Genomic DNA, 27,610 nt, shown 5'->3' on the forward strand with positions numbered 1-27,610 from the left:
TACCCCTGTCCCTGGCTCCCACGCTACCTCTATGGAACCCAGTTTGAAAACCACACATCATTTTATACAGCGTAAAATAAAGTTCAAAGAAGGGGTAAGGACCCTGGCCTGAGGTCTCCCAGGCTCCAAGGGTCTGAGTAGTGCACACTGGGCTCCCAGCCTCGGTTCTTCCTGAGGGCACCTGATTCCGGAAGCTTGTGGTTAGGACCATCGGCCAAGGGCAGGGTTCAGGAGGATCGGTGAGGTTACAGGGATTGGCAGACATGAAAACAGGAAAGGCTGAACCGGTTTAGTGCTTGTCTGGGGCAACAAGGCCACATGGGCAGTAGGAATTCAGGTATAGCTGTATCCAGCAGCTCAGGGCCAGGCTGGCATCATCGGTGTGGACAGAAGCAGAGACCTCAGGCTGAGCCAACTGAGTCAGGTTCCTTATCCCAACCCCTTCAGTCTGCCTTGACCCAGAGAGCGAGACTCATTCAGTGCAAGGCTGGCCCTCTGGTTCCGTGCCCCAGGTTTTGGGCTTAGGGCGCATGGGACTAGGAGATCTTCAGAAGCCTCCAAGCCACAGCACCGAGGAGGTACCAGACAGCCACAGGAGACTGCTGGGCCAGGGTACGCTGAGAAGGACCCAACGGCTTCTGACTCCATCCGGGCTGGCTCCCGCATTTCCTCAGGGCCGGAGGGGGCCCAGGGCTGCCTGCTCTTGCTCCTGCTGCTGGAACTCCGCATGGGCTCGATCCAGGTCTGCGAGCACCTCCAGCAGGTGGGCAGCTGCCTCTCTGTGCCGGGCCTGGGCATCAGGACCGGCCCCTAGGAGTGGACAAGGAGGTCAAGGGGGCTTGGCCGGGCCTGGGAAAGCTGCCACAACCCATATTCGGTGGCTTTCTTTGATTCCAGATTTACCTTGTGCCCTGAGAATCCTAAAAGGTGGCAGAGCCCACACACACAGTTCCCCCTCTCCCGCCCCAGAAACAGGACAGTGGCCAGGAAGACACGGCGATGTGCTTGACAAGTTGTGGGAGGTGTCAGAGAGGGCAAAGGGAAGGGACTTCCTTAACCCCTTACCTCCTGTGGCCCTGGAGCCCTTTCTTGTGTCTGCCTCCAGACTGGGATCCATGCTAAAACCCTCCAGGAATTTCATCCTGGAAGTTGACAGGGAGAAAGACAAGGCTGTTCCCTGATTCCCGGGCTTGCTCTCTACCCCGGAGATTCTCTGCCAGTTGGAACGAATCTCTGTCACTGGCTAATAGTGATCCTGAGGCCAGGAAGGAGAAGGGACACACCTGAGGTCTGTGTCCGGGTCTCCGCAGTCCCAGGTATTGAGGGATGCTAAGATCCAGTTCTGCACCATGGCCGCCCAAGGACATTTTCTCGTCCTCACCCTGTGCCTGCCCCACCCCCCAAGTTCAGCCGACACGCATGGAAAGGATGAGTAAAGGAACAGGGGACGCCACAGTGGGCGGCTGGCCCAGCCGGTCATAGGGGGTGAGGCGGGACGGGTGGGGCGCCCACCTGAGCTGGTCCCGCCCCAGGAGCAGCTGCCGATACACCATCTGGGTCTCGGCGTCGGGATCCAGGGGGTCGCTCCAGTCCCCCAGGGTGACGGCAGAGTGCGTGCGGCTGCAACCGGCAGCTGAGGGGCACAGCGTCGTTAGTAACCCCATCCCTTTCCCCTTCCGGAATCCCCGCATGGCAGGCCGTCCCCAAGCCCTGCCCTCTCCGCCTCTCAAATCGCTCTTCGAACCTACGCGCTCCTTCCAGCCCCACTGCCCAACACGGCATCAGCCCCCCCCCGCCCCCCCCCCAGCGTCCTCCCACTATCGGGCCCCCAGCCACAGCGACCCGTTCCCACCCTTCCTCCCTGTCTCCAGCCAGGCCTTCGCTCGCTCACGCCATTTGCAACACTCTTCCTCACCCCGCCCCTGTCCCCAACTTTGCTGCCTAACTCCTACTCTTCTCTGGTCACATTTAAGCAGCGCCCTCTCCAGAAAGTCAAACTCCTAGCCTGGGGTCAGGTCAAAGGCATTCTCCGGAGTCTCAAAAGCCTCATCTTGGCACTTGTGAAGCCGTGTCACAAGTGTCTGGTTATTCACTTGTCTTCCTCGATGGCCGGCCTGGCACAAAGTGCGTGCTCGCAAAAGAATAACTCGCGTTTAACAGCGCCATGTGCGTGCTAGGCGGTGTTCTAAGAGCTTTGCGTGTATCGACTCATGTAATCCTCGCAATGGCCCTACGAGGTAGGCGCTGCTCTCAACCCCATTTCACACCTGAGCAGACTGAGCGAGGTTAAGCAACTTGCCCAACTTTGCGCAGCCAGCCCGGGACCACGTGCGACGCCCGTTGATTGGCAGGCGGGCAGGGCGGAGCCTGAGCCGGCACTGCGTCCTCACCTGAGCGCTCCGTCTGCAGACAGCAGGTCCAGCGCGCGCTGCGGAAGGCGCCAGGGTGGCAGGCAGCCAGCTTGTCAGGGTTGGGGGCGCTGGCCTTGCGCAGGGCGGACAGCCATTGGTTCAGCTCGTTCACATTCTGCAGGGGGTGTGGGGAGGTGATCAGAGGTGGGACCAAGGGACGCCCTCAGCTCTCCATCCTTGCAGGACTTCACCTTGCACTGGAGGTAGGTGGTGTGCCGTGTCCCTGCGCCGTCCTCCGTCACCACCTGCATCACGTGCGGCAGCTGGAAGGCGCCCTCGTCCACACGCTCCACCGCGCGGATGTGCGACACGGGAATGGAGGAGCGCGTCTAGGGGAGAGGATGGTCACTGCAGGGTGGGCAGGGGGCAGGGGGCCGGGGGCAGGGCTGGGACAGGGGGCGGGGGCCCAGGGACAGCCTTCCTCTGGAGATGTGTGTCAGGTGCTGTCCCTGGGGTTGGGGACATTCCAGCTTGTGTATCTGTGATCTGCGTGCGTATCCACTCAGCTGTTCCATGAGTCCCAAAGCCCTGCCCCTTCACTCTGGACGTGACAACTTCTCTGAGCATCAGTTTCCACCACCACTATCACCTCCATCATCGTCGTCGTCGTCGTCGTCGTCATCGTAACCACCGACATGGCGCTTGGGATGTGCTTCTAAGCACTTCGCATTTATGAACTTATTGCATCATCCCAACAACTTTCTGAGGCTGGGTCTATTATTCTTCCCAATTTGCAGACGAGGGAACTGAGGTATGCATGACCCTCCCAAGGTCACTCATGCGGTAGAGCCAGAATTAGAACCCAGGGAGCTGAACTCAAGAATCTACGCTCTGCTAACAGAGGAGACGAAATAAGCGTGGGCGCCCCCGCCCCGCCCCCGCCAGTGCAGGCGCCTGTCCTCTGTGGCGCATGCGCAGAAGTGGGTAGATTCCCCCGTCTGTGTTTCAGTTTGTGAGAGATTTGAATGGCAGCCCCATGAAAACGGAGGTTCTCTGTCTTGTCTACTGTGGTATCTCCACAGTAAAGGCCTAGAACACTGCATGGTACATAGTAGGCGCTCAATATGTTTGATGAACAAATGAGTGAGCGAATGAAGGCCTGGGTGTGTGTGCCTAACAGCGGGCATGGGAGTGAGCAGATCCAGTTTCATGTGGGTCCTTGGTATGTGGGCATAGACTTGGGTGGGAACAGCCAAGGAGACTTTAGCATCGCCCATGCCCTGTGCGTGACTACCTACGTCCGGGGTGGGGCGGAGCCCAGGCCGCTCTGAGCGCACGCTGTGAAGGACATTTCATGGTGCGTGCGTGCACGTGGGCCCGCGTCAGCCCGAGGTTGTGAGCAGAGCCTGGCCTGAGAGTTTGGACTTGCCAAGTGGCTACGGGGCCTTGCGCAAGTCCTTGCCCCATCCTGGGCCTCAGTTTCCCCCTGGGGTGCAAAGAGGCCGCCACCACTGGAAACCCCTCCACCGCGGAGTAGAGCCGCACCTGCCACTCGGGACTCTTGGAGTATGAGAGAGTCTCCCCGCTGAGCCAGAAGTAACGCTTCTTGAAGGCAAAGCGTGTGGCCAGGCTGGCGGGCTCCTCCTTGCGCTTCAGCAGGTAGCCCTCTCGGACAGTCACGGAGGGTGGGACCAGGGCCCTGGCCGGGCCCCCAGCCTCTGGGAACGGGGAAGGGGCACAGTGAACGCTTCCTGTCCAGGCTCAGCCTGCTCTGGGGGCGTGCGAGGACGAGCATATCCTGCTGGAGGCAGAAGGACCAGGCCTCTCCCTCCACAGGGAAGGCATCTTTGAGGACCATCTCTCCTCTCCCACCAGAGGGACTTGCAGGCAGAGGCACAGGCCGCCAGCAGGGGGAGCCACGCCCTATGCAGTCAGTCCAGGGACCCACCCCAGAACCACAGGGACCCCGCCAGCCACAACCATGGCTCCACATCTCCACAGGCTGCTTCTCTGAGACTTGGATCCAGTTATGTCACGACTGGGCCCGTACAACGAACTCAACCCCAGCTCCTCTGCTTAAAACTGTCCCGTGGCTCCATTTCACTTCAAGTCGAAGCCAGCATCTTCCCAGCCGCCTACGAAGCCCCACACAGTCTGGGCCCCTCACCTCTCCTTCGGCCACCCTTTTCCCCAGGACCCTCGAGGCTTGCCCTCTATCCTCTTCCAGGTCTTTGCTATGACCCCAGTGAAGCCACTCGCGGCCACCCCCACCCCAACAGTCCCTCCCTTCCTTGATTTTCTTCTCCTTAGCACTTATCACCCCCCGAACACACTATACGATTTGCTCATTCGTTTTACAGCCCGTTGTCTCCCCTGGAATAAAATTTCCATTAGAGCAGGAGTTTCTTCTGTCTCGTTCACTGCCGTGTCCCCAGCACCTGGAACAGCGTCTATTACATAGTAGGCACTTAATAGATATCTGTCGATTGCATGAATACCATGCCCCGGTCCCCATCCACATCTCTGCGTTGGCTGGAAAGGCACAGTTGGGGGCAGAAAATGTTAGTTGACTGACTAGCTGACCCACAGTCTCGGTGCTTCGAGGTGGAGGGAGGAAGAGGAAGGGCAGATCCCCAGGGTCCAGTGGAGTGATAAGCCAGATGTGGCAGGGCCACAGGAACTCACCCTCCTCCCCATCCACGTCCACCAGCTGGTCCAGGAAGTCCCTCACACGTGAGATGCTCTGCAGCAGGAAGGGGTGCAGGGGGGCCATCCACATTTCCTTGCCCTGGCCCAGCTGCTGGCCCAGGTTTCCAATACTCTGTACGGCCTGGAGCAAAGGAGCAGGGGGTGCCAGGGCCAAGGTCACTGCCAGGGTGGGGAGGCCCTCTGTGGACCTGACACCTGGCTCCCAGGTCAGTACTACACGAAAGAAGACTCATAGCAGCACCTGCTTTGGGCAATACCTGCCCCTCCCTGTGGACAGACATGCACCCCAGGGCCTTATTATTCTGTTCCCTCCTGAGCCCAAATCCCTTCCAACCGGGGACTGTCTGATCTGATCAGACATACACTGGAGCCCATCAGAACCTCAAAACATGGCCACTTTGCAAAGGATGGTCTAATTAACACTAAGGTGTAAATGACTACTAGCCTGCTTCCCACTTTCCTTCTAGAAGAGTACGGTTTTTGTTTCAAAAGAACTTAGGGAGCATAATGAATGCCTTCACACTCAGGAAGCCCATGTGGTATTTCAGACACAGGTTTCTCTGGGTCTCATTTGGGTCTCCCATGGGTCTGCCCTCCCAGCTCTGTTTCTACCATGCTTTTCCCCGGCTAAGAGCACCCAGGATGGGGGACCCCACTCCCGGCACCTTGGCAAGCAGCAGCAGCGAGCGGCCGGTCTGGGGATCTGCGTGCTGGTCCCGGAGGTCAAACAGCTTTGGGGTGAGGATGGCAGGTGCAAAGAACCGCAGGAAGAGAAAGCCACTTACGGCCAGGCGCTTCACATCCTGCCGAGAGAAGCCGCTGGTGAGAGGAGCCTTCCAAAACCCACTTCCCAGCTGGGGAAATGGAGGCGGCAAGGACTACCCACACTGGTGAGGCACAGGGAAGTCAGATGGGAGAGGGGTCGGGAGGCCGTCCTGGCCTGCCAAGGAGGCTTTTCCTCTCTGGGCCTCAGTTTCTGCACCTGGAAAATCTTATAATAATGCCCATCGTACGTGATGAGATTTAGCCAAACATCCTCAGAGCCTGCTTATTGCTGAGGACTCTGCTAAGGGCACAGCCCGGTGAAGGATGCACCGACATTAAACATTACTCCCATGTTATAGATGAGGAAGCAGAACTCAGAGATGTCAAGCGACTTGCCCAAGGTCACACAGCTGATCAATAAAGGAAACAGGATTCAAACCTAGATCTACAGTTTATGATAATAAATAACAGCGGGCCAGATACTTCTCCATACATTTATTTATTTACTTCTAACCCTAGGAGGTATTACATATCCTTTTTACGGAAGAGGCAACCGAAGTCCAGAGAGGGAAGGTCACTTGCCCAAGGCCACACAGCTGTAAGTGGCAGAGCCAGGATTTGAGCCCAGGCGGGATTCGAACTCTCAGCTCTCCACCACACTCTCTTGCATTCAACACTAGCTACTGGGGAGCACTCACTGAGTGTCAGACACTAAGCCTGAACTACCCCCTTTAATCGCAAACATCCCACGGAGATATCATTAACTCCATTTTCCAGATGAGGAAACTGCGGCTCAGTCGTGAACCCAGTTCGGCTGGCCGCAGAGCCTGCCTCATGTGCACCCCCAGCCCCAGCCTCTGCCTCCTACAAACTGCAAAGTATGGTGCCGATCAGTGTGCGTCCTGCGCCTGGCCATCTGCAGTTAAGGCTAGTTCCCCCAGCTCCGGCAGAGGGAACTCAGAGAGAGAGAGAGAGAGAGAGAGAGAGAGAGAGAGTGTGCCGCCATCCCGGGTGCATCTGGCTGCCCTCAACCCACCCCCCACTCACCCCTCACCCTCACCCAGCTATATTTAGCCTGAGAATGTGCTCTGATGTTTATTTAGGGGTTGTATTCCCACAGGAAACAATACCCTCCCAGGGGGTGTGCCAATGCCCTGGGGCACCTCTACATTGACAGTTTGTCCTGCCAGGTGGAGCTTCCTGGAGGGAGAGGCTCCACCCCCACCCGCTCATCTGGAACCCTGAACCACCTCCAAGGCCACTGAGGACCTCCCGCCATGTTCAAGGGTAATTTTAGCCTTAGGCACCAGCCCGTGACTTCCTCCTTTCTTGCAGAGGAAGAACAGGTGTCAGAGAGGCAGAGAAAGGGGCTTCCCTGGGTGCCCCTGACCTCATCCACCCTCACGGGCCTGAGAAAGTCCCTGCTCCCTGCCCAAGGCCTTTGCCCACCCGGGGGGGCTGAGAATTGGGAACACTTGGGTGTCACTGATATTGGCTCCCCCCACAAGGGCCAGGCCGTCTGAGGAGCGGTTCTCCCCCCTCTCTTTCCTCCTCCCTGACACAGCTGTGTCCCACTTAGCACCTCTGCTGGCAGCCCAGGTGCGAACCTGACAAGGTGAGGCATAAATCAAGCCACATCCCAGCTTGGAAGCTACCCCTTAGCGGGCGGTGGGGGGGAGGGCCGAGGGGGCAGAAGGGACAGACCCCAGCTGGGAGTCCAGAGACCATGATGTGAGTCCACGACCCATGGCCAAGGCTCTTTACCTCAGTTTCCCCATCTGTAAACAGGAAGTGGGGCATGATGTGGCGTCAATCAAATGCTCTTAACCCAAGTTCCAGGGATGCGCCCTAAACACCATGTCTAAACGCTACATCTGCAACATTCGGATCTTAGATCTTTCTGCAGAGGGAACCCCAGTCGGCATCTCTGTTACATCTACACCACATAAGCTAGCCTCACTCTGTCATTCATCAGCGGGTGACAGCCACCTCGGAAGGCGTGCTGAGCATAAACCCGGGGTTCTCAAATTGGTAACCCACAGCCCAGGCCAGCCGCAAATATGTAACGATTGGCTCAAAGCGTTGTTGTTTTATGGTTAGAGGGGTTTTTTGTTGTTGTTGTTTTTTTAATGGGTGAATTAGTGCCAAATTTTTAAAAATGAGGGCTCTCACATAAAATCAAGAATGTTGGCTTGAGAAAATCCAAACAAACTCTGAAGGTCTGGCAATCCGACATGGCGATTATTAATTGTCCCGAGCTGCCCCCTTCAGACCGGCTGTGGGAGTTCCCGTTTTGCCACAGTCCTCGCCGCTCCCTACCGCCACACCTCGCCCGCCTCAACCCTGTGGCACCCGAGTTTTCGATTTTCATGTCAATATTGGAAAAGCAATAGCTCATGTGGGATTTATTTTTAGACTTTATTTTGGGTGTCGGCTACTGAACTCCTCTCTCTCTCTCTCTCTCCCCCTGCGCGCACGCGCGCGCACACACACACACACAGTTGGAATTTAGAAAGCACTCAGGTTGTGCCACATGATTATTTGGTGGTTATGAGCACAGGTGCAGGAGCCGACCTGCCTGGATAGGCGCCTATCCCAGAATCACCCCTTTCTCTCTAGCTGTGTACCTTCACCTCTCTGGGCCTCAGTTTCCTCCTCTGTAAAATAGAATAATACTGGGACCCACCTCATAGGGTGGATGCGAAGACCAGATGAAGGTAATAAGTATGTAAAATGAGGTCTGACCTATGGTACGGGCTGCTATCATCATCATCACCATCATCACCACCATCATCATCACCACCATCATCATCAACATCATCCATCATCATCATCGCCCTCTGTGGGTTGCAGATCCTGCTAGGAATGTTGTCCTCACTTCTGCCAGGACACATGGCAGCCCAGTTGCTGTCCCACCTCTGCCCTGACTCTCCATGTGACCCTGGACAAGCTACCGTCCCACCCCGCTCCCAGCCTCAGTCTCCCCGCCTGGCCCACCTTGTGCTCTGCCTGGGGGAAGCGCTCCTCCACGCACCGGTGTAGCTGCTTGAAGGTGAGGCGCATGGCTGTCGGGCAGCGCCCCACGGAGCCCACGATGGCGTCCACGATGGGCCCCAGGTAGCCCGTCAGCAGCCCCAGGCTGGCCTCCCGCACGTGCTCCTCCGAGGGCGTGCCCTTGAAGGAAATCCTCCTGGGGGGGGCGGGCAGGTGGAGAGGCTCAGCCTCAGAGCCCAGCCCCTGCCCCTTCCAATCCCCGCCCCCCCCCCCGCCCCCGCCCCCGCCACCCCGCACGGGGCTTACTTAGATGGCGCCCGCCTGCCCTTCCCGCCCGGCTTCCAGCTGCTGCCTAAACACATGCAGTTCATCCTTGTCTCGGAGGCTCTGCACATGCTGTTCCCTCTGCCTGGGACATCTGTCCCCACAATCAGCTGAAATGCCACCTCCTCAAAGAGTCCATCCCTCTCCCATCGCATGTCATCACACCGCCCGGGGGTGCAAAGCATTTTCAGCAGGAACATGCCAGACACGTGTTCTGTCTCAGGGCCTTTGCGCTGGCTAGTCCCCGTCCCCCCATCTGGAACACGCTCCTGCACAAGATCCCCTCCGTCACCTCCTTCAAGTCTGGGCTTAATCATCCCCTTCCCTGTGAGGCTGTCCCTGTGGAAGATCACAAGCCCCTCCCCTGCTCCTGGCTCTTCCCTCGACCCCCCTCAGCTTTATTATTCTCCGTCCACTGATCGCCTGCAAGGACCTTCTTCTCTAGTTTATGATCTGTCTGCCCCTAGAAGAGGAGTTCGTGCCCATGTGTGCCCTGCTCTGGACTCAGTGCTCAGCCAGCCAGTGCCTGGCGCCAAGTGGGCGCTCAGCAATTGCTCTGTTGTGTGAATGAACGCAAGGCACTTTTCTATCCGCAACTCTCTCGTTTCTTCCTCTCTCGCTACCATCCAGGTTGAGGGTCTCTCAGACCGAACACTCCACAGAAGCCAGACTGGGGGTTCTTGGCCCCACTATGTCCTGGACCCAGCGAGCTAAGCCCTGAACGGATGTCTCCGGCATTGTATCACTTAATCCTAACGGCAACCTAATGGACAAAGCCGTCCACTTCACAGTTAAAATTGTTCCCATTTAACAGATGAGGAAACTGAGGCTCAGAGAGGTCATCTGGCAAATAGGTGCCGCAGCTGAGATTGGAACTCAGGACTGCCCACTCGAGTCTGCCTGCCCAGGTCCCTGGATGCCCCTCCTCCATCCCTGCCAGATGCTCCGGGAAAAGCTTCCACCTTGGCTTTCACGGATGAACGAGGCCCTTCTGCTCGGGGCCAGACTTCACATTCCTGCTGTGCGATCTCATGCAGGTGACCTCCCCTCTCTGAGGCTCCGTTTCCTCATCTGGTAAAAAGCGTCCTGATGCCCGCCTCTGGGGTGATCGGGAAGTGCTGGGCACCACTTGCTGAGCAGGACTCAAAGTGACAGCAAGACCCTGTCCTGTCCCCACCATGGTCCCCGATGGCTCGCCCAGCAACCAGGTCTCACAGACTGCTGGGAACGGGCCCACCCACCCCGGCTGGAGTGGGGAAGGTCCTGAGAAGAGAGGAGGTGCCCACAGAGGTGTAGCATGATCCCCAGCACCGCCCTGCTTCCTCCAACCTCATCAAGAGCCCCAGGACCCCACCTCTGCACACGGGCCCACGCAGGGTCCGCCCCTAAGGGCCTCAGCCACCATTGCAATAATAGAAATACCTAGTACTTATGGACTGTTGGTCAATGCTGGGCTGTGTGTACATTACTCGGTTAATTCTCATAGCCCTGCAAGAGTAAAGCAACTTGCACACCAGTGGAAGTTACAGAGCTGGGATTTGAACCCAGGAAGCTCGGATTTCAGACTCCAGCCCAGAACCGCCACACTAGGCAGCCTAAGGATCCAGATGCTCACAGGTGAGACTTCAAGGTGAAATGTAGGGCTCCTGAAGAGGTGGCAATGGGCACAGACCTGGTCTGACAAGGCTCCAGGAGGACAAGGGGACTCTCAGGAGGTCAAGGTTCACCCTTTAGGCTCTGCTCACCTGGTGCGGCCCAGGTCCATCTTGCCTGGGTCCAGCTCCATGTACTTCTTCTCCTCGAAGACGCGGTTAATCACTGGCTTCAGGACCTCGTGCAGGTAGGGCATGCCCACGAGCTGGGGGCAGGGGCGCCATGTGGGGCGGGGCCGAGGGTGAGGCGGGACGGGGTCGGGGTACTACTGGGTTGCCACTCAAGGTGAGGCCCACTGCCAGCACCCAGCTCAACCATCCAGTGCCACCCAAAGCCAGCCAAGCTCTGGAATCTGAGTAAGTCCTGGGAGGTGGACCCCTCAAAGAAGCTGCCCCTGGGCCCCTCCAGGCCTTGGCCCGCTCACCTTCATGAACTGTTCCATGGACTTGGATGCCAGGGAGTTAGAACGGAAGAGGGTGTTGGGGTCGGCTGAGAGGACAGAGGGAAGTGCCCGCTGGGATTTGGGGGGCCGGATGTGCCTCACTCCACCCACCCAAGGTAGGGGTCAGGATTCTTTCAGCCTTGGGAGTCGAGAAGACCAGCAACGTAAACTCCATTCACAGTACAGAGTCTCACAGCATGAGAGTAACAAAACCCAGCATGCTGCAGTGCACAGCACAGGGAACTCTCCACACACACACTCACACGCGTGCACACGCACACACGCACGTGAGCCCCCTCTGCCTGAGCCCCTCCCTCCCACTTCTCCCCCAGACACCTCCTTGCAGACTCATCCTTGGGGGGAGGTCGGGGCGTCCCTGGGCAACTCACTGGTCCGTGCCACCTCACGCCGGGTGAGGTAATCCAGAAAGCGCCCCGCCAGGCCCTGGCCGAGGAAGAGCTTCACCAGCTTGGTGGCGAGGTCCTGGCGGCAGTCGCCCGAGGTCAGCTCCTCCAGCACGGCCAGGGGGCTCGCAGCGTCCTCCTGGGTAGGGACAGGAGACAGCACAGGTCGCCTGGGGTCCCGGGACTCCAAAGCAGAGGAGCCCAGGCAGGCGCCCCGAAGCTGGGGGAGGCCAGGGCCCAGATCCCCATTCCGCCCCCCTCCCAGCAGAAATGCTCGTGTGACACGCCCACCTCTGCCTCTGCCGGGCTCAGCACAGACTCCGCCAGCAGCTTCATGAGGGGCTGGTAGTACTCGGAGGGCAGGACGCGGTCCTCGACGAGGCGCACCTTCAGCCGCAGGGCGCCCAGGTTCCCCCTGAGCAGGTCAGATCGCAGGTGTGTGTGTGGGGGGGGTATGCGTGGGCAGGTGTGTATTAGAATACATATGGGCAGGTGTGGAGAGCCAGGATGGGCAGGTGTGGACACGGGTAAGGAACACGGCTACTTGCAAAACAAGACGGGTGTGGACAGCGCTGGGCAGATGTGAACGGCCATGGCCAGTCTAAACAGGTGTGAACGGATACCGACAGGTGTAAAAGGAAATGGACAACCACAAGCGGTGTAAACAGTGTGCTGCATAGAAGCAAGTGTACAAGCATGGACAGAGTGAACAGGTGTGGACAGGTGTGGACAGGTGTGGAAGGACCCAAGGTTCTGAGCACACGCCAGCAGGTGTGAACTGACGTGTTCTCAGGGAGATGGGTAGGAGGTGAACTCTTTCAAGACGTAAGTACACACACATTGTAAGACATTCAACAAACGTTCGTTAAATGAATGAAGGAAGCCACATGGCGACAGCTGGAGAGCTGACATGGGCCGGAGGTGGTTCCGGCCCGGCCTCCTCCCTCCACACTGGCATTTACCCAGAATCCTCCTCGGCTCTAGGAAAGGGCAGGAGGCGGAACCAGCCGTTGGGTGGGTTCTGCTGCAGGACCTTCGGGGGGAACTCCACCTGTGGGTGACACACAGACCCTCAGCTGAGCCCTGCCCACCTCACCCAGCCCTAGAGGAAGAGCTCAGTGCCCACCAAAGGAGAGGTGGCATAGCCTGCCGGAGGCCACCTCCTCCTTCCCCACAGCATCCCATCAAGACAACAGCAGTGACACGCCCTCCTTTGGTCCCACATTATTAGTCCTGCCAGGGTACCAAGAGCCTCCGGGCACACTTAGTTGAGGAAACTGAGGCTCAGTGAGGTGGAGTGACCGGCCCGAGGCCACAGCAGTTGCTAGGGACAGCAGGCCTGGCCTGAGTGTCTTTTCGGCTCTGTTTAGGGACAGACACAGTTGCATTTATTGAAAGGCTTAAAGACAGTCCAGAGGGCCCCCAAACCTCATATCCCTCTTTTAAAATAACTTTATAAGATATAATTTGCATCCCATGCAAGTCCCTATTTAAAGTGTATCATTCAGTGGCTTTTAGTACACTCATACTTGTGCGAACATCACCACTAATTTCAGAACATTTCCTCCCCTCCCCTCCAAAAGCCTGTACCCATTCGCAGGTACTCCCCATCCCCCAGCCCCTGGCGACCACTAACCCACTTTCTGTCTTGATAGATTGATTCACCTACTCTAGACATCTCGTATAAATGAAATCACATAATATGTGGGGGGTGTTTTTTTTTCAGGCTGGCTTTTTTTACTTAGCATAATGGTTTCAAGATTCATCCATGTTGTCCCGTGTATCGGTACTTTGTTCTTTTTGATGGCTGAATAATATTCCACTGCATGAATGGACCACTTTTGTTTATTCATTCATCTCTTGATAGACATTTGGGTTGTTTCCACCTTGGGCTATTACAAACAACACTGCTACGAACATTCACGTACAAGCCTTTTGTGGACATGTGTTTTCATTTCTCTTGGGTCTAGACTTAGGAGTGGAATTGCTGGGTCATGAAGTTACTCCATCTCTAACCGGTTGAGAAAATGTCAGACCATGTGCTATCTTACATTCCCGCCAGCAGTGCATAACCGAGCCTCCCTCTTGTTGGCTCTAATCTGCCTCCTTTTAAAAACCGTCAGCCCTGATACACATCCAGTACTAAGAGAGGAAGGAACAATCACACCCATTTTGCAGATGGGGAAATTGAGGTTCTAAGAGAAAAACCTCAAGCCCTGTGCTTCCAAGAATAGAAGCTAAGGGCTTAGATTCTGGAGTCCGAGGGACGTGCACTCAAACCCCGGCTCTGCCACTTCTTAGTCATACGACCTTAGGCAAGCCACTTAGCCTCTCTGAACCTCAGTTTCCATCTGTAAAATGCAAAAAACAATAGTCCCAAATTCACAGGGTGGCCATAAGGGTAAATAAGGTTATGCTGGAGAAGCACAGAGCACGGGGCCAGCACACGGCCGTCCTGGGTACTCTCAACCCAGAATAAGAATCTGGGCTGACCTGGTGACCTTGGGCAGGTTCCTGCACCTGTGAGACCCTCAGTCTCCTCAAATGTACAATGGGGTAACAGGACTCCATCGCCCAGGCCTGGCCAGAGGACCTGGTGAGGTAGCCTTCACACCTACCCTTCTGAGCCCCAGGATACCCAGCCTATCTCCACTTCCTTCCCTCTTGGAGGCAGTAGGGAGCCATGGAGGGTGTCGGAGGGGGTGCTCACCATGCCCAAGAAGTCATTCTTGCCCACCATATCCCAGTCCCAGAGCTCCACCCGCAGCGGGGACGGGGGCCCTGGCATCTCCCGCAGCTCCAGCACCTCATCCCAGTGTGGGAAGCGAGTCTTCTTAATAGTCTAGCAGAAGAGAAAGTGAGAGACAGAGAGCTGACGGGGACCGCACCACGGGACGCCCCACTCACCCAGCTCCCCTCCACCACTCACCGAAGTCTCCAAGCTCTGGCTGCCCCAAAACACACGTGCAAATGGATCAGATGTGCCAGAGATGTCTCGAGGGGCCAGGTCCCTGGGGACAGATGAGGAAAAGAGTGGAGGACACATGACCTTCAAGGACCAAGACCCAAGCTGGACCTCAGCAGGTGGGTTCAGGGTGGACCATTCGAATTCTGCTGGTTTCCAAGGCAATGAACTCCTGCAATGTAGGGACCCAGCAAGAGCACCCCTCACTATACCCACCCAAACTCCATATCTTCCTGTTGACTGATGCTACCCTATGAGGAGGCACTAGTTGGCCCCTGTTTTCCAGATGAGAAAACTGAGCCACAGAAAGGTCAAGCCCAGCAGGCAGAGGTACAGTGGGAGGAGGAAGGGGGCCTCAGTTTACCTGGAGCCCCTGGATGGGAGACCAGATGCCAGAGTTCAAAGCCTGGCTCTGCCACTCGTGGGCTGGGTGATACTGGGAAAAGACACTTCACCTCCCTAGGCCTCACTATCCTCACCTGGAAAATGGGAATAAAAGACCCACCTCCCAGGGCCAATGTTAAATGAGATGATGTGTGTAAAGAACTTAGCATAGCAGCTGGGAGGTGGTGAGGGCTCAGCTCAGTCATTCATTCAACAAACACTCATGCCCACATCCTGCCTAGGACCCAAGGAAAGGCATAAGGCAGAGACCCCCGGCCTCTGGTAGCCCTGACGACCCAAAAGTCTCGCCCCACTCAGCCTCCCCCATCCCCCCTTCCTGAGGTACCCCAAGTCCAGGGACACCCCCCACCAGGGGCTGCTTGCTGCTTCTTCCTGCTGTTCCTCTCCCACCCTCACTAGGCATCCAAAGCCTGTGGTTTCCTAGGAGCCAGCCCAGTTGCTAAGCGACAGCAATTGGTCCCTTTCCTGTTGCAAGGATCCTACATAAGCTTGTGGCTGGGGAGGAGGCCCTGGGCACAAAGCAGATGAAGGGCCCATGCCCCAAGCTGAGTCCTCTGGCCTGTCCCCTTCCCCCCTGGTACCCTTTGTCCAGGCTGTATAGGGAGCCCTAGCTGGGGGCAGAAATCTAGAGGTGGTGGGAGAGACGCAGAGAGGGCAAGGAAGAAACTTAAAGTCACACAGCAAGCTAGAAACAGAGATATCCTCCAACCTGGGAGAGGTCTGGCTTAAACGTGAAGGTTGAGGAGTAAGGTGTGGGGAAAAAAAAAAAAAAAAAAGGGCAGAAAGACAAGATGGGAGATGAGGGGAAAAGGGGCGGAAGTATTTAAGGAAGCAGAATGCCGGGGCGGCTGAGAGAAAGAGAGAGCAAGGGATTAACAGAGTGATACGTAGGCAGCGGGGAGATGGGTATCTCATAAGCCGGTGCCTCTGGAAGGTCATCTGTGGTCCTGCATCCGTCTTCCTTCTGATGGTTCTTTGGGACAGACCCTCCCTTCCCTCACTCCCAGCCCAGGAGACGTAGGTGGGCCGATCCCTCCCTCCACTCCAGGAATGGGCTCGCAACTCAAGTCTGACCAATCAGGGTCGACGTAATTGGTTCAGAGACAAGCATGTGCCCCAGGCTGAGCCAATAAGAATTAGTCTTAGGGCACTGGTAAGAAATGGTCAGAGATAAAAGTCCCTTTTCAGTTGGAGCTGCCAAGTTATTAGGATGGCAGCCGGGGCTGCTGGGGCCATCTTTGTCCCCACCTGGTGAGGGACTGTTTGAGAATGACAGCTGAGGAACCTGTGGCTACAGATTCTTGATGTCACCGTTTGAGCACCTGGATCCAGCCATGCCTGAAGCTACGTGTCATTCATAGGAGCCAATCTGTTTAAGCCAGTGTGACTTGGGTATCTACCACTTACGATTTGATTAATACACCTCCACGCATTGGTCTGGCCATTCTGAGTATGGAGCCTTTGGTTGCTGGTCACTGGAGGCCCCACGAAGATTTATTTCACTTGTGCCTTAAACCCAGGAATTTATAATCCAGTGAGCTTGAACTGTTTGCTCACATGGGATCCTGGTTGTGAGTCTATAAGTGCCCCAAATGCCAAGGCAGCTGGGGGGACCCAGAGGATTCCTGCTCATTCTCAGCCCCGCCCCGCCCCATACCCACCATCAGGACCATACCTGGCCTTGAGCACATGGCAGTGAAGACAGCGGCCGCGCACATCCTCCAGCAGCTGCACGGCCAGGCAGATCTCACCCTGCACCTCCGCGTCCGGATCCACGCGGCTCAGGTTGATCCAGCTATCAATTCCTGGGGGACACAGGCGCTGACATTTATTAAGCACCGACCGTGAACTCGGCATTGTGTCACCTTAGAAATTCCATCAACGTTAATAATGGGTTCAGTCGTGGACTTCTCGTGGACATCAGAAGGTGTAGTCATTACCCCCACCTCCAGATGAGGAAAATGAGGCCAGCGAGGGAAGAGCTTTGCCCATGAGCCCACGGTTAGTAAATGGCAGAGCTGCGAGTTGAAGGCAGATAATGCCCTTAAGCAGGCACCACCACCTTCTCCGCCCTGGTACACGAAGCCGTCCTTCATTTAGTCTCGACATACTCTCCCCTCAGAAAGATCATGGGCATCCCTACCTCTGAGCCTTCGTATGGGTCATTCTCCCTGTCCGAATCGATCACGGTCAAGTCCATCTCCGTCTCTCCGTCTCTCCGTCTCTCCATCTCTCCATCTCTCTCTCTCTCTGTCTCTCTCTCTCTGTCTCTCTGTCTCTGTCTCTCTGTCTCTGTCTCTCTGTCTCTGTCTCTGTCTCTGTCTCTGTCTCTGTCTCTGTCTCTCTCTCTCTCTCTCTCTCTCAACACTCTGAAGGTATCGTTCCATTGACTTCTAGCTTCCACCGTAGTTATTCGAAAGTCATTTCAGCCTAATGATTGCTCTATCTTTTCTAATTGTGAGGACTCTGCCTTTAATTTTCTTTGGTTTCACACACAATGCGTCGAGGTAAGAACGTTTTTTATCCTGCTTTGTACAGGTTGTGCTTCTGCTTACAAAATCATGTTCTTCCTTGAGTTCTAGAAAATTCCAGATCATCCTCTTTTTTTTTTTTTTTTTTTTTTATCATTTCCTCTCTCCTGTGTGTGTCTGTTTTCTTGTTGTTGTTTTTGTTGTTTGTTTGCTTGTTTGGGTTGGAATAAGAAAAAGTTTTATTATTGAAACGGCACTGTAATCCCCAGTGTTAATTATTCTGTCACCCCAATTTTTTTTCTACTCTCTCCTTGTAGGACTCCAATTAAATGAACGTTGGACCTCAGTTATTTTCCGTCTCTGAATTTCTTCTTTCTTCTTTCTCTGGGCTAAAGTCTAAATCACTTCTTCAGCTGCCTCTTCCAATTCACTAATTCTCACTTCCGCTCTGACCAATCTATCGAACTCACCTATTAGTTTTTAAATTCAACAACTGTATTTTTTAACCTTTAAAATTTTGGTTTAGTTCTTTATCAAGTCAATTTTTAAAAAATTTACTGTGGTTATTGCTAGCCCTTTTAGGTGATTACATTTTTTTATTTACTTAATTTTAAAAATTCTGTATACCATAATTACAAAATCCAAAGTCTTTGTAGGTCTAAATCTGAGGGTTATTGGTTCTGCTGACTCTTGCTCATGGTGGCCCTCTGACTTGTGTGTGTGGTCATCTTTGATTGTGAATTCATGTTTGTTTGATCTCACCATGCGGGAAACCTAACATGAAGATGCTTATCCCTGGAGTGGAGTAATGCTTGCTTATTCTGGGCCTCTTTGAGGGTCTCAGTCTAATGGGGAAGTCTCAGGGTCAATACCATCTGCCTTGGCCCTAGCCCAAGATTTAGTTTGTAGATCATAGATTTGACATTGACATTTACTTTCAGATCAATCTCTACTCCCTTGCTGTTGCTCGCCACTCCCTGTTAGGTTTTGCCCGTGACTGGGGGATGGGAGGAGAATACTGGGAATTTTCCTTCTTCACGGCAATTCTAATGATGTATTAGGAATCCCATCCAGCTCAGGATCTCGCTGTCATGTGGCAGGAGAGCCCTTCCGAGGATCTCGTCTCCCACATTGCTGGAAGTGGGAGTTCCATTTCACCTCCCCTCTGTCTCCACTGCTACCCCCAAGTCCACAAGGCCGTCGCCTTTCTCTCACTTGATTGTTGCACAGAATCCAAACCGATCCCCCAGATCTACTCATACCCCTCTGTGATCCGGTACCCGCAAAGCAGTTCAGAGATCTTCTGAAGACGTAGCTAATCTTTCCTATCACTCCATCTTCCAATAATATAGCTCCAGTATCTTCACCATCTTGCTCAAGGACCATCAATGGCTCCCCAGTACCTCCAGAAGAAAGTCCAGATTCTAGTCTGGCACCTAGGGCTCTCTCCAATCAACCCCCACCAAGTATTTCATCTGGCCTGGTCCTACGCCCGAAGAGAATCCATAGAGACGCACCTTAGCATTTCTGTGAAAGCACCTTTAAGGACTAATTCATTCCCCTTCCTACGGGAATACTTCCTTGACCACGCTAGACCTCGCTGCCCACTTTCCTTCATCCGCCATCACAACAGTCACGTTCCACATACCTCCACCCTCAGATCTGTCTTGTTTAAAAACAAACACTGAACTAACTTCCCACTACGGGCTTTGCACTTCCCTGTGTCACTTGGCTATGCCCTTGTACATGTCCTCTCTGGTCACGGCCATCCCCTCCTCCCTCTGCCCAGCTGGGGGCCAGTGCCCCTCGCCCACCTCGTGGGTCAGCTGCAATCGCCTCCCTGCTCAGCGAGATCTTGCCGATGATGTCGTCATGTCTGTGGAAAGGCGAGCAGGTGAGGGTCCAAGTCAGGGAGTCGAGGGGCAGGTGTCAAGGGCTAGGCGGGTGAGTGGATACTTTGCTTCAAGGTGTCCACCTCCCCTTGGGTGCCCAGCACACATACCCCACCGTGTCCTCGTCCAGCACATAGAAGGCCAGGTGGTGGAAATCCAGGGGCAGGTGCACGGTGTACTCCTCTCCCCAGAAGGGACTCAGGCTCCGCCAGATGGTTGCTGTCCTGCAAAGGGGGGCATAGGGAGCAGACACCTGGAGACGCAGGTACATAAATGCACACACACACTGAAACAGAGACACTCACAGATGCGCCGAGGAAGCCAGAGACACACAGAGACGCGTTCACACATACTCAGATACACATATGAAGCCTCAGAAGTCTCTGCGTTTCTACATACCAACACATGTAGATACACAGAAAAAACGGACACATTCACACAGACGCACATTTTAAAAATGCCTAGACACACATGGAGACCCACAGACACACGCTCACATGCATCTGGTTATACACAGCAGACAGACACACAGAATCACACAGACACACAGGGACTGACAACACGCACAATTCCATTCATTCATTCATTCATTCACTCCATAAACACTCGCCCCCAACTGTTTGCCAAGCCTTGCGGGTTACAAAGAATCAGAGGACCTTTGCCAAGGTCCCTGCCCCCACAGTCCCCCTCAGCGGGCAGGTGTTTTCTCCTGAGCTCTTACGATGACACAATGAGAGAGTTCAGTGGTGCCCATTTGAGTCTCAGAGTGGGGGTGGGAGGGATTAGGAGAGGCTTCCTGTGGGAGCTAGTCAGGCAAAGTGGGGAGAGACGATGAGGACCATCATTCCATGGCTGGAAGAGCATGTGCAAAGGTCCTGAGGTAGGAATGAGCTTGGCGAGTTTGAGGAACAGGACCATGCTGGGGGAAGAGGGGAAAGTGTGAGGGGCCAGGAGACCATGAAGCTGGCAGGGGCCAGAGCACTTGGTGAGCAGGGGATCCACAGGAAGATCGGGGGCCGAGAAAAGCTCAGAAACAGACACACACACAGAGCCCCTAGAAACACGCTTCCCTTTCCCCAGCAGGTAACAAAGAACCTACTTGCCCAGGAAAGACACACCCAAATGTACGGCTGCAAAATTTGGTTTGCGCACCTGTCATTCCCATCCTCCTGCCTTTCACACACTCTTCCCCCAACAAATTGTGAGCATGCACACAAGCGCGCGCGCGCACACACACACACACACAGGCGCGCACACTCTGCCCTCTTGTCCCAGCCCAGGGCACCACCACCATCAGACGGACTCTTCTTCCCAAGTACCCTCTTCTCCCACCCTGGCCTTTTCCCAACAGGAAGTCCCTCAGGCTCCCCAACCCCTGAGACGGGAGGCTCCTCAGAGCCCTGAGGAGGGGAGACAATAGCCTGCGGTAACGCAGAAAGTCAGTCTGCAGGTTTGGGGGTGGTGTCAGCATGCGGTAAGGGGGCGGCATGAGCAGAGCAGAGAGAATGAGGGAAGGGATCAGCTGGGGGTGCCGCTGGCTGACCTTCCCCCATGCGGGCTTCCTGTCCGCAGCTCCCAGCCCATCTGGACCAGAACCGGCACCAGCGGCATCCTGAATCCTGCTGTCTCCATAGGAACCGAGGTCTCAGCCTCCCACCCACCCCTCAGGCCCGCAGGGATGAGAACCAAGCATGGCCCAGCCCAGTGTCCCCCCTGCTCGGACTCACTCACACGCCAAGCACCCTCACCTCCTCGCACTGGTGTCTGCGTACCCAAACAGGCAGGCCAGGGTGCACGTGTGTGTACGGGGTGGCCCATGTGTGTGCACAGACACGCACACACACACACACACACACACCACTCGTACACAAAGTGAGCCTGTGAACCCTCACATCCCTGTGAATACACACATCTGGTCACAGGCATTCATACCAGCCCCCCAACACCTCCACACATACTCGCAAGCAGGCCCAGATGGGTAGGTACATTTGGGCGCACGCGCACACACACACAGACACACACACACACACACACACCAGTGCCCGCAGCACCCAGCAGGCCCGGAACCAGCCGGCCCAGCCAAGCGTGAGATGCCCGCCCCCAGGGAGGCCGCTGTGGGAGGCTGGCAGCTGCTGAGTCAGCCCAGGGGGACAGCAGGGACTTCATCACGTCCAGGGGGAAGGTCTGGGCCAGTTGGGGCAGAATGGGGAGAAGAACCAGCAGGCGCAGCTGTCCGGTCCTCAGGCCAGGGCGCAGAGCACCCGCCGTCAGGCCTGAGAGTCCCCATGGGTGAGCATCGCCCTCCCAGTTCCTCTTTCCCCTGTGGGTTCCTGCGCCTGGACACCCCGGGGCCAGAAGGAGCTCCCCGCCCCCGCCTGCCCTCCTCCCCTCACCCCAGGCCCGGCCTCTCCGCTCCTCACCTGGCCACCACTTCGTCGTCCACTTTCACTATGCAGTAGGGGTCGCTGCTCCCAGACCTGCGGTTTGGGAAGGGGGGTTAACAGGGAAGCCGTGAGTGTGTGGGGGGTCCCAATCCACCTTCTTTATACTGAGAGGGGAACTGAGAAGGGAGGGAGCTTGCCAAGGATCCCACAGCAAGTTCGGCTAAGGGGCAGGACCTCAGGGGGCCAGCCGGAGAAGTCATGGCTGCACAGCCCACCCACTGTGTCCCTGACCCACCGCACACGGGACCCCGGGTGGAGAAGGGGATTCCACAGAAACGGAACACTGAGGCAGGAAGCCGAAAAGTTCAGAGTCCTGGCCCCAGGAAGCCCAAAGCAGAGGTCAAGAGCACGTGCTGGGGAGTCCTCGCTGGCTTCCCCACCTGCTGGCTGTGGACCCCTGGCAAGTCCCCTACCCTCTGTGGACCTCGGTTTCTCTGCTCTATGAATCAGGTATCATACGAACGCGCCTCCCAGGGCAGTTGGAGGGATTAAAGGAGACAATGGGTGGGGGGAGGCATCGCAGGCTCACCCCAGAACTCTCCGCCAGGTGCCTTAACACCACGCTCTTGGGTGAGCATTGCTCTCTCCAGCTTTTCATTTCATCCCAAGTTCCCTGGGAAGGTGGCGGTGGGGGAGGGGGGCTCCTCCCATCGCTCAGCCTTCAGTGGGGAGGGACCCCAGCAGACTGTCTTACCCGCAGGCACCTCAAAACTCAACCAGCAGGACAGATGTGTCCCATTTCCTTAGGTGGCCATGAGCCATCAGCCAACCAAAGCCAGCTCCATCCCCCCTTCATAATAAGAGTCGCTCCATCCCCCCTTCATAATAAGAGTCTCCAGTCCATCCATCTCCTCCCCTACCTAGTCTCATCACACAGGCAGGCCTCCTCTGTCTTCTCAAGCACAGTCAAACCTCAGGGTCCATTCACCTGAGATACCCTGGCCGTGATCTTGTCATGGCTGCCTTTGTCCTGTCACTCACGCAAAGGTCACCTTCTCAGAGAGGCCATCTCTGACCACCGCCGTCCTATGTAAAACGGACCTCTGATGCCTCCGAGCGTCTGAAATCGTCCTGTTCCCTTGCTCCTCTCTGTGTTTCTCTCTGTCTCCCTGGCTCCCTCGGCTTCTGAACTGTGAACTCCTTGGGGGAGGAACTGCAGCCCCTTCCCCTCCCCCCACCTGGCAGAACCAGGCTTGAATCCAGGTCTTTGGGGCTCAGCGCATCTGCTCTTAACCAACGCCACCTCCTCCTTAGCTCACGACCCCTTCCCTAAATGACTCCCCCTTTCGACACCCCACTCCCCACCCTCTCCGTCTGCCACCCCCTCTCAGGTCAGCTTGTCACCAGTCTCGAAACGCCCAAGAATTCCAGGGACCAGGGACACTGGCACCAGGAGCTGGCTCCAACCTGAGGTTTCGTCTGCTGGCTGAGCCTTTCCTGTGCCTCGGTTTCCTCTCTGGACTCCTTACTTTAGACCCCTCTGCTGGGTGCTCCAGGGCCCCCATTTTCCCACCTCGTCCCCATTCGTGAGCACGTCAGACTGGGCAGTGGCCTGTGTCTCCGAGTTCCTCTCTGTGTCCCACCTCCGATTCCCCTTTTGTGAGGTGCACCGGGAGCCCCGGGAGCCCCAGTTTCCCCACCTGGCTCTACCCCGCTGGACGCCTGAGGCTGGGTAACCCCCTACATCTCATTTCTCTCTCTGGGTTTTCTATCCCTGAGCTTCTTTACGGCTCAGTTTCCCCAACTACAGATGTGGGCTGGGATCCCACCAGCAAAGGGCTGGGAGACACACCCCCTCCTGTTGACCCAGCCTGACCCCAGCCCCTCATGGGAGCCAAGTTCAGGCGTCAGTTCCAGGGCTCTGACGCACAAGGGCCTTATCAGCCTCCTATCAGGTAGGGGCGACAGTGAGGGGAGGGGGTGCCCCTCCCAGAGCCTCCATCTCTCCAGACCCTTGGCCTCTCCCACGGCCCCAGCCCCAGCTCAAGCTGGAAAGCACGCCATTGCCTGCCTCATCTGCTCTGCGCATGGGAGCGGTCAGGCCTCGGATGCCAGCTGTGTGACCTTGGGCAAGTGTTTTTGCCTCTCTGGGCCTCAGTTTCCCCCTCTGGAAAACGGAAATGCTAATAGGACTGAAAGAAGTGTTACGCACAGGACCTGGCCCATAGCCGGCCCTCGATGACTTACAGCTCCTATTATTAGTAATAGTAATAACTCTAGAATTGTTGGCTGAGTCCTCCTCCCATGCCAGGTCGGACCTTCCCCTAAAACCTGGTGAGGCTTCAGGAAGAATCCAGACCCTTTCCCCTTTTAGGAGAAGGGAGGGCGAACACACCCAATCTAAGAGTCCCCATGGGTGGGGAGATCCCAGCACGCTTGGAGGAGAGCCCCTCTGAAGAAGGGAGCCAACAGCTGAGGAAACTGAGGCAGGGTGGCTGTATCCCCAACTGGGGCTTAGTGACTCCTCCCTACCCTTGCTCTGGGGTGTGGCCCACCCCAGAGCTCACCTTGGCCCAAGAACAGGGAGGAGGAAGGGCGGCCAAAGGATGCAGGAACCAGGCATGACTCAACACCCTCCTCAGGAGAGGCGTCAGGAGCTCCTTCGCGGCTCTCACCAGGACCGGTGGGGAGTTCAGAGCACACCGAGATGGAGACCTGGGTTCTGGACGATCCCCCTCCAAGCCCTCCAGCGGCTGCCAGGCCCCCGCGTCTAACCTCAATGCCCTGACAGTTCCAGAATCCAACTCAGAAAGAGGAAGGCAGGGGGCTTGTCCGGATGCCGCATCTGCACAGCAAACTCTCTGCTTTGAACTCAGGGGTGTGTGTATTTGGGGTAGCTAAGGAGGATGGAGGGAGATCTAAGCAGCTCCCCCCACCCTTGACACAGCTGCAGTGTTGGGGAGGGGCAGTTCATGAAATCAAAGGCAGGATACTCCTCACTGGGGGCCCGCAGCTGGAGGAGTTAGGGCGGCCTAAGCCCTGACCTGTGTGAGGCCTCAGAATCCAGGTTCCTGCTTCCCTTGGCCACGGGCAAACCCTAACAAGTTCTCCACCCTCACAGCTGCATGGGGCTTGGAGACCTCTGTCCAGAGCTCCCATTGCACAGATGTGAGATCAAGACCCAGAGAGGACCAGGTCCAAGGTCACACAGCCGGTGTCCTGCCAAGGATCCCAGGTGCTGACACCTCCAGAGCCTCTTCTGGGCCCCAGGCCAAGCTAGAGGGGGACCCTTCCCGCCATTCTGCTGATTTGGCAACTGCTGACTCAGCCCTGGGGGAAGCACAGCCCAGGACTGGTACCAAGGGGAGCCCAGGATCCTCTGGCCTGTCACACCTGGCTGGGGAGGGGGCTGCAAGGAGAGGAGCTGGCTCTTAAGACCCTTAGCATCAAGGGAAGGTCCACACTGGGCTGAGACCTACTGGCTGGGGAGCTCAGGGCTCTGGGTCAAGAGGCCCCCAGTCTCCCCCAGGGCTGGACGGTTGGCCATCTGGTGACACTGTGCAAACCAAAACCCCAAATGCACACAGAGGAATTCTGGAGCCTGGAGCCACCCGGATCCCCCGCCTGCCGGGTTCCTCCCCGGGGTTCTGTTGATAGGAGCTCACCCAGGACTGGGGAAGTACCACCTCTGACACCTGCCTGGACTGAAGAAGAGACCCTCCCCCGCCCCCCCCTCCGCAGCTCCGACAGAACCCGACCCTCCCTCCAATCCCCAGGACTGACGCTCTGGAAGACCCCCCCCCCCCCCCCCCCGCCTTAGTGCATTCCTGAAACAAAGACATCCCCCCTTCCCGGGGGTGGGGGGACAGGGCGGGGCATCTGCTAAGTCCGGGTCCCCCCTCCTACCAGGACAGCGATGGTCATGGGGCCTCTTGCCCCGTGAAGGCAGATACGGGGGTGTCTGGCGAGAACCCCTGCCCACCTCCCCGACCCTCCCTGGCACGCTGAATGGACGACCCAGACCCCATCCCATGCTCCATGCGTCCGTCACCCCGGACTCGCCCCGGGAGTACTCACACGTCCTTGGCGGGCAGCGCCCGGCCCTCCACCACGCGGACATTCAGGGAGCTGCTCTTGGCCATGGCGCCCAGCCCCAAACTTTCCGGGCAGGTGGGCGCCCAGATTCTGAGGCTGGACAGCAAGATGGGGAGGGGGTGTTCGGGGGCCGTCTACATGTCACCAGGTGCGAGCCTGGCGCCCTGTCCTGGCGTCGCAGCGCCGCGTGTCCGAGACGCGGGTAGCTAGGCGGGTGGTTTCCGAAGGAGAAGAAAAGACAAGTGTCCGAGGAGGGGGCGCACCCAGCTCCCCGACTCTACAGGTAGGAGCCGTGCGCCCAGCAGGCTGAGAGCACAGGCGCCGCCGCGAGCTCTCGCCTCCTGGTCTGGAGCTCCCGGTGGGCGGGAGGGTTGGGCAGGGGGCGGGAGGGGGCGGCCCAGGGCCCACCCAGCAATCCCGCCTCCCTCCGGGTCCCCAGCGCTTCCCCGGGCCCCCTCGCGCGCCCTCTGCCGGCGCCCCCGCCAAGCGCGCCGGAGCGCACGGGCCGCGGAGACCAGGGTGCGCGGAGGCTGGACTGCCAGGTGGGGAGGCCCACGGCCATGATGGGCGTGGCCAGCGGCTCCTGGTGAGTTGGCACTGGGCTCAGAAGACGCCGTGTGTCCCCTGCCTGCCCTCCCTCCAACACATTCACACCTCCCCAGGCCGCCTCTGCTTACCCGCCGCGCGCCGCCTCCTCGGTCCGACCTCCCTGCCCTGCCCCAGAGCAGTATCCGCGGTTGGCGGGAGGTGTCGCTAGAGAAGAGTCGCGCATTCCCTGGGGGTCCGTGCGGAGTCAAAGGAGGGGCCTCAAACATCCCCTTCTGTCTCTTTTAGTTTCCTATTAAACCCAGACTGTGAGAGCGGCAGCACCCACGTCACGGGCTGGCACTGCGGGGGAGGAAGCCGCGGCCGGAGGGGGAGGGGAACCACCACCACGGCGAGGATAAAAGTCATCAACAATCGTTTGAAAGCTCGCTGCACGCCGGGCCCGGCTCTCAACGGGTTTTCGGGGACTATCTCGTCTTCGTCCTCACAATATAACCCTATGAGCTAGGTACTCTTGGCCACGTTTAACGGATAAAGAGAACAGGTTCAGAGCGGGTAAGTAACTAGCGGGAGATCTCAGTCAGTAATTGGTTTGCCTTCCTGAGTTCGAATGCTGACTCCCTCCCTCGGCGGCTGAGTGATCTTGGTCAAGTCAGCCTCTCTGTGCCTTGTTTGATTTTCTCATCTGTTCAGTGGAAGAACATGCTATCTCACACACAGGAGTTTGAGATAACTGGAAAAGATAAAGCAGATTCAGGTCTCAGAACAGTGACAGGCACATAAGAAGCTTCGGAAAGTGTTTGATGTTATTTTCGTCCTTCAAGGTGTAGCTCGAATGCCACCTCTTCCCAGAAGTCTTCTAGGATGCCTGCCCACTCTAGGCAGAGGTTTTTCTTCCCTTTTTCTCTGCTCCTGCAGCTCCAGGTTTGGACATTTTTCAAGTTTAAAGTGAGATAACATGACCGGAAGGGCCCGCCCCACGACAGATACTTACACACACTATTTTTCCCGGTGAGTTTGTTGTTTACCTGCCTAAGAGTTCTTAGAAGAGCTGGTAACCAGCCTGAGTCACTCCGGGCAGCCCAGGGCTGGGCATCAATGGGAAGGCACCTGCCGAAAGAGTTTGGGAGCTGAAGCCCAGACCTGCAGAACCGGGAGTAGCCCAGCCACAGGTGTAGCCCAGTGATCTGCTTCCCAATCTCCCTGCTTG

At 56.7% G+C, this 27,610-nt stretch overlaps 1 protein-coding gene across 2 annotated transcripts; it reads right to left on the bottom strand.

Annotated features, from left to right (window-relative positions):
- Positions 1 to 274: 274 nt before the first annotated feature.
- RASAL1 (RAS protein activator like 1) lies at positions 275 to 26,228 on the bottom strand. 2 transcript variants are annotated; one of them, XM_016157482.2, is made up of 21 exons: positions 25,837 to 26,228; positions 21,796 to 21,852; positions 19,486 to 19,599; positions 19,298 to 19,359; positions 16,688 to 16,817; positions 14,572 to 14,653; positions 14,353 to 14,484; positions 12,605 to 12,693; positions 11,934 to 12,057; positions 11,628 to 11,781; positions 11,221 to 11,285; positions 10,889 to 11,001; positions 8,823 to 9,015; positions 5,726 to 5,863; positions 5,037 to 5,181; positions 3,897 to 4,069; positions 2,603 to 2,740; positions 2,391 to 2,526; positions 1,513 to 1,633; positions 1,066 to 1,142; positions 275 to 810 (listed from the first exon to the last, which is right to left on the bottom strand). In XM_016157482.2, the coding sequence occupies exons 1-21, from the start codon at positions 25,899 to 25,901 to the stop codon at positions 671 to 673; spliced, it is 2,448 nt and encodes an 815-aa protein (XP_016012968.2). In that variant the 5' UTR covers positions 25,902 to 26,228; the 3' UTR covers positions 275 to 670. The 2 variants fall into 2 exon arrangements, with proteins under 2 accessions (XP_016012968.2, XP_016012969.2); XM_016157483.2 differs by lacking the exon at positions 25,837 to 26,228 and adding an exon at positions 24,327 to 25,452.
- Between the last annotated feature and the right edge of the window lie 1,382 nt (positions 26,229 to 27,610).

This window comes from Rousettus aegyptiacus, unplaced genomic scaffold (genome assembly GCF_014176215.1).
Source record: "Rousettus aegyptiacus isolate mRouAeg1 unplaced genomic scaffold, mRouAeg1.p scaffold_m13_p_5, whole genome shotgun sequence".
Lineage (NCBI taxonomy): Eukaryota > Metazoa > Chordata > Mammalia > Chiroptera > Pteropodidae > Rousettus > Rousettus aegyptiacus.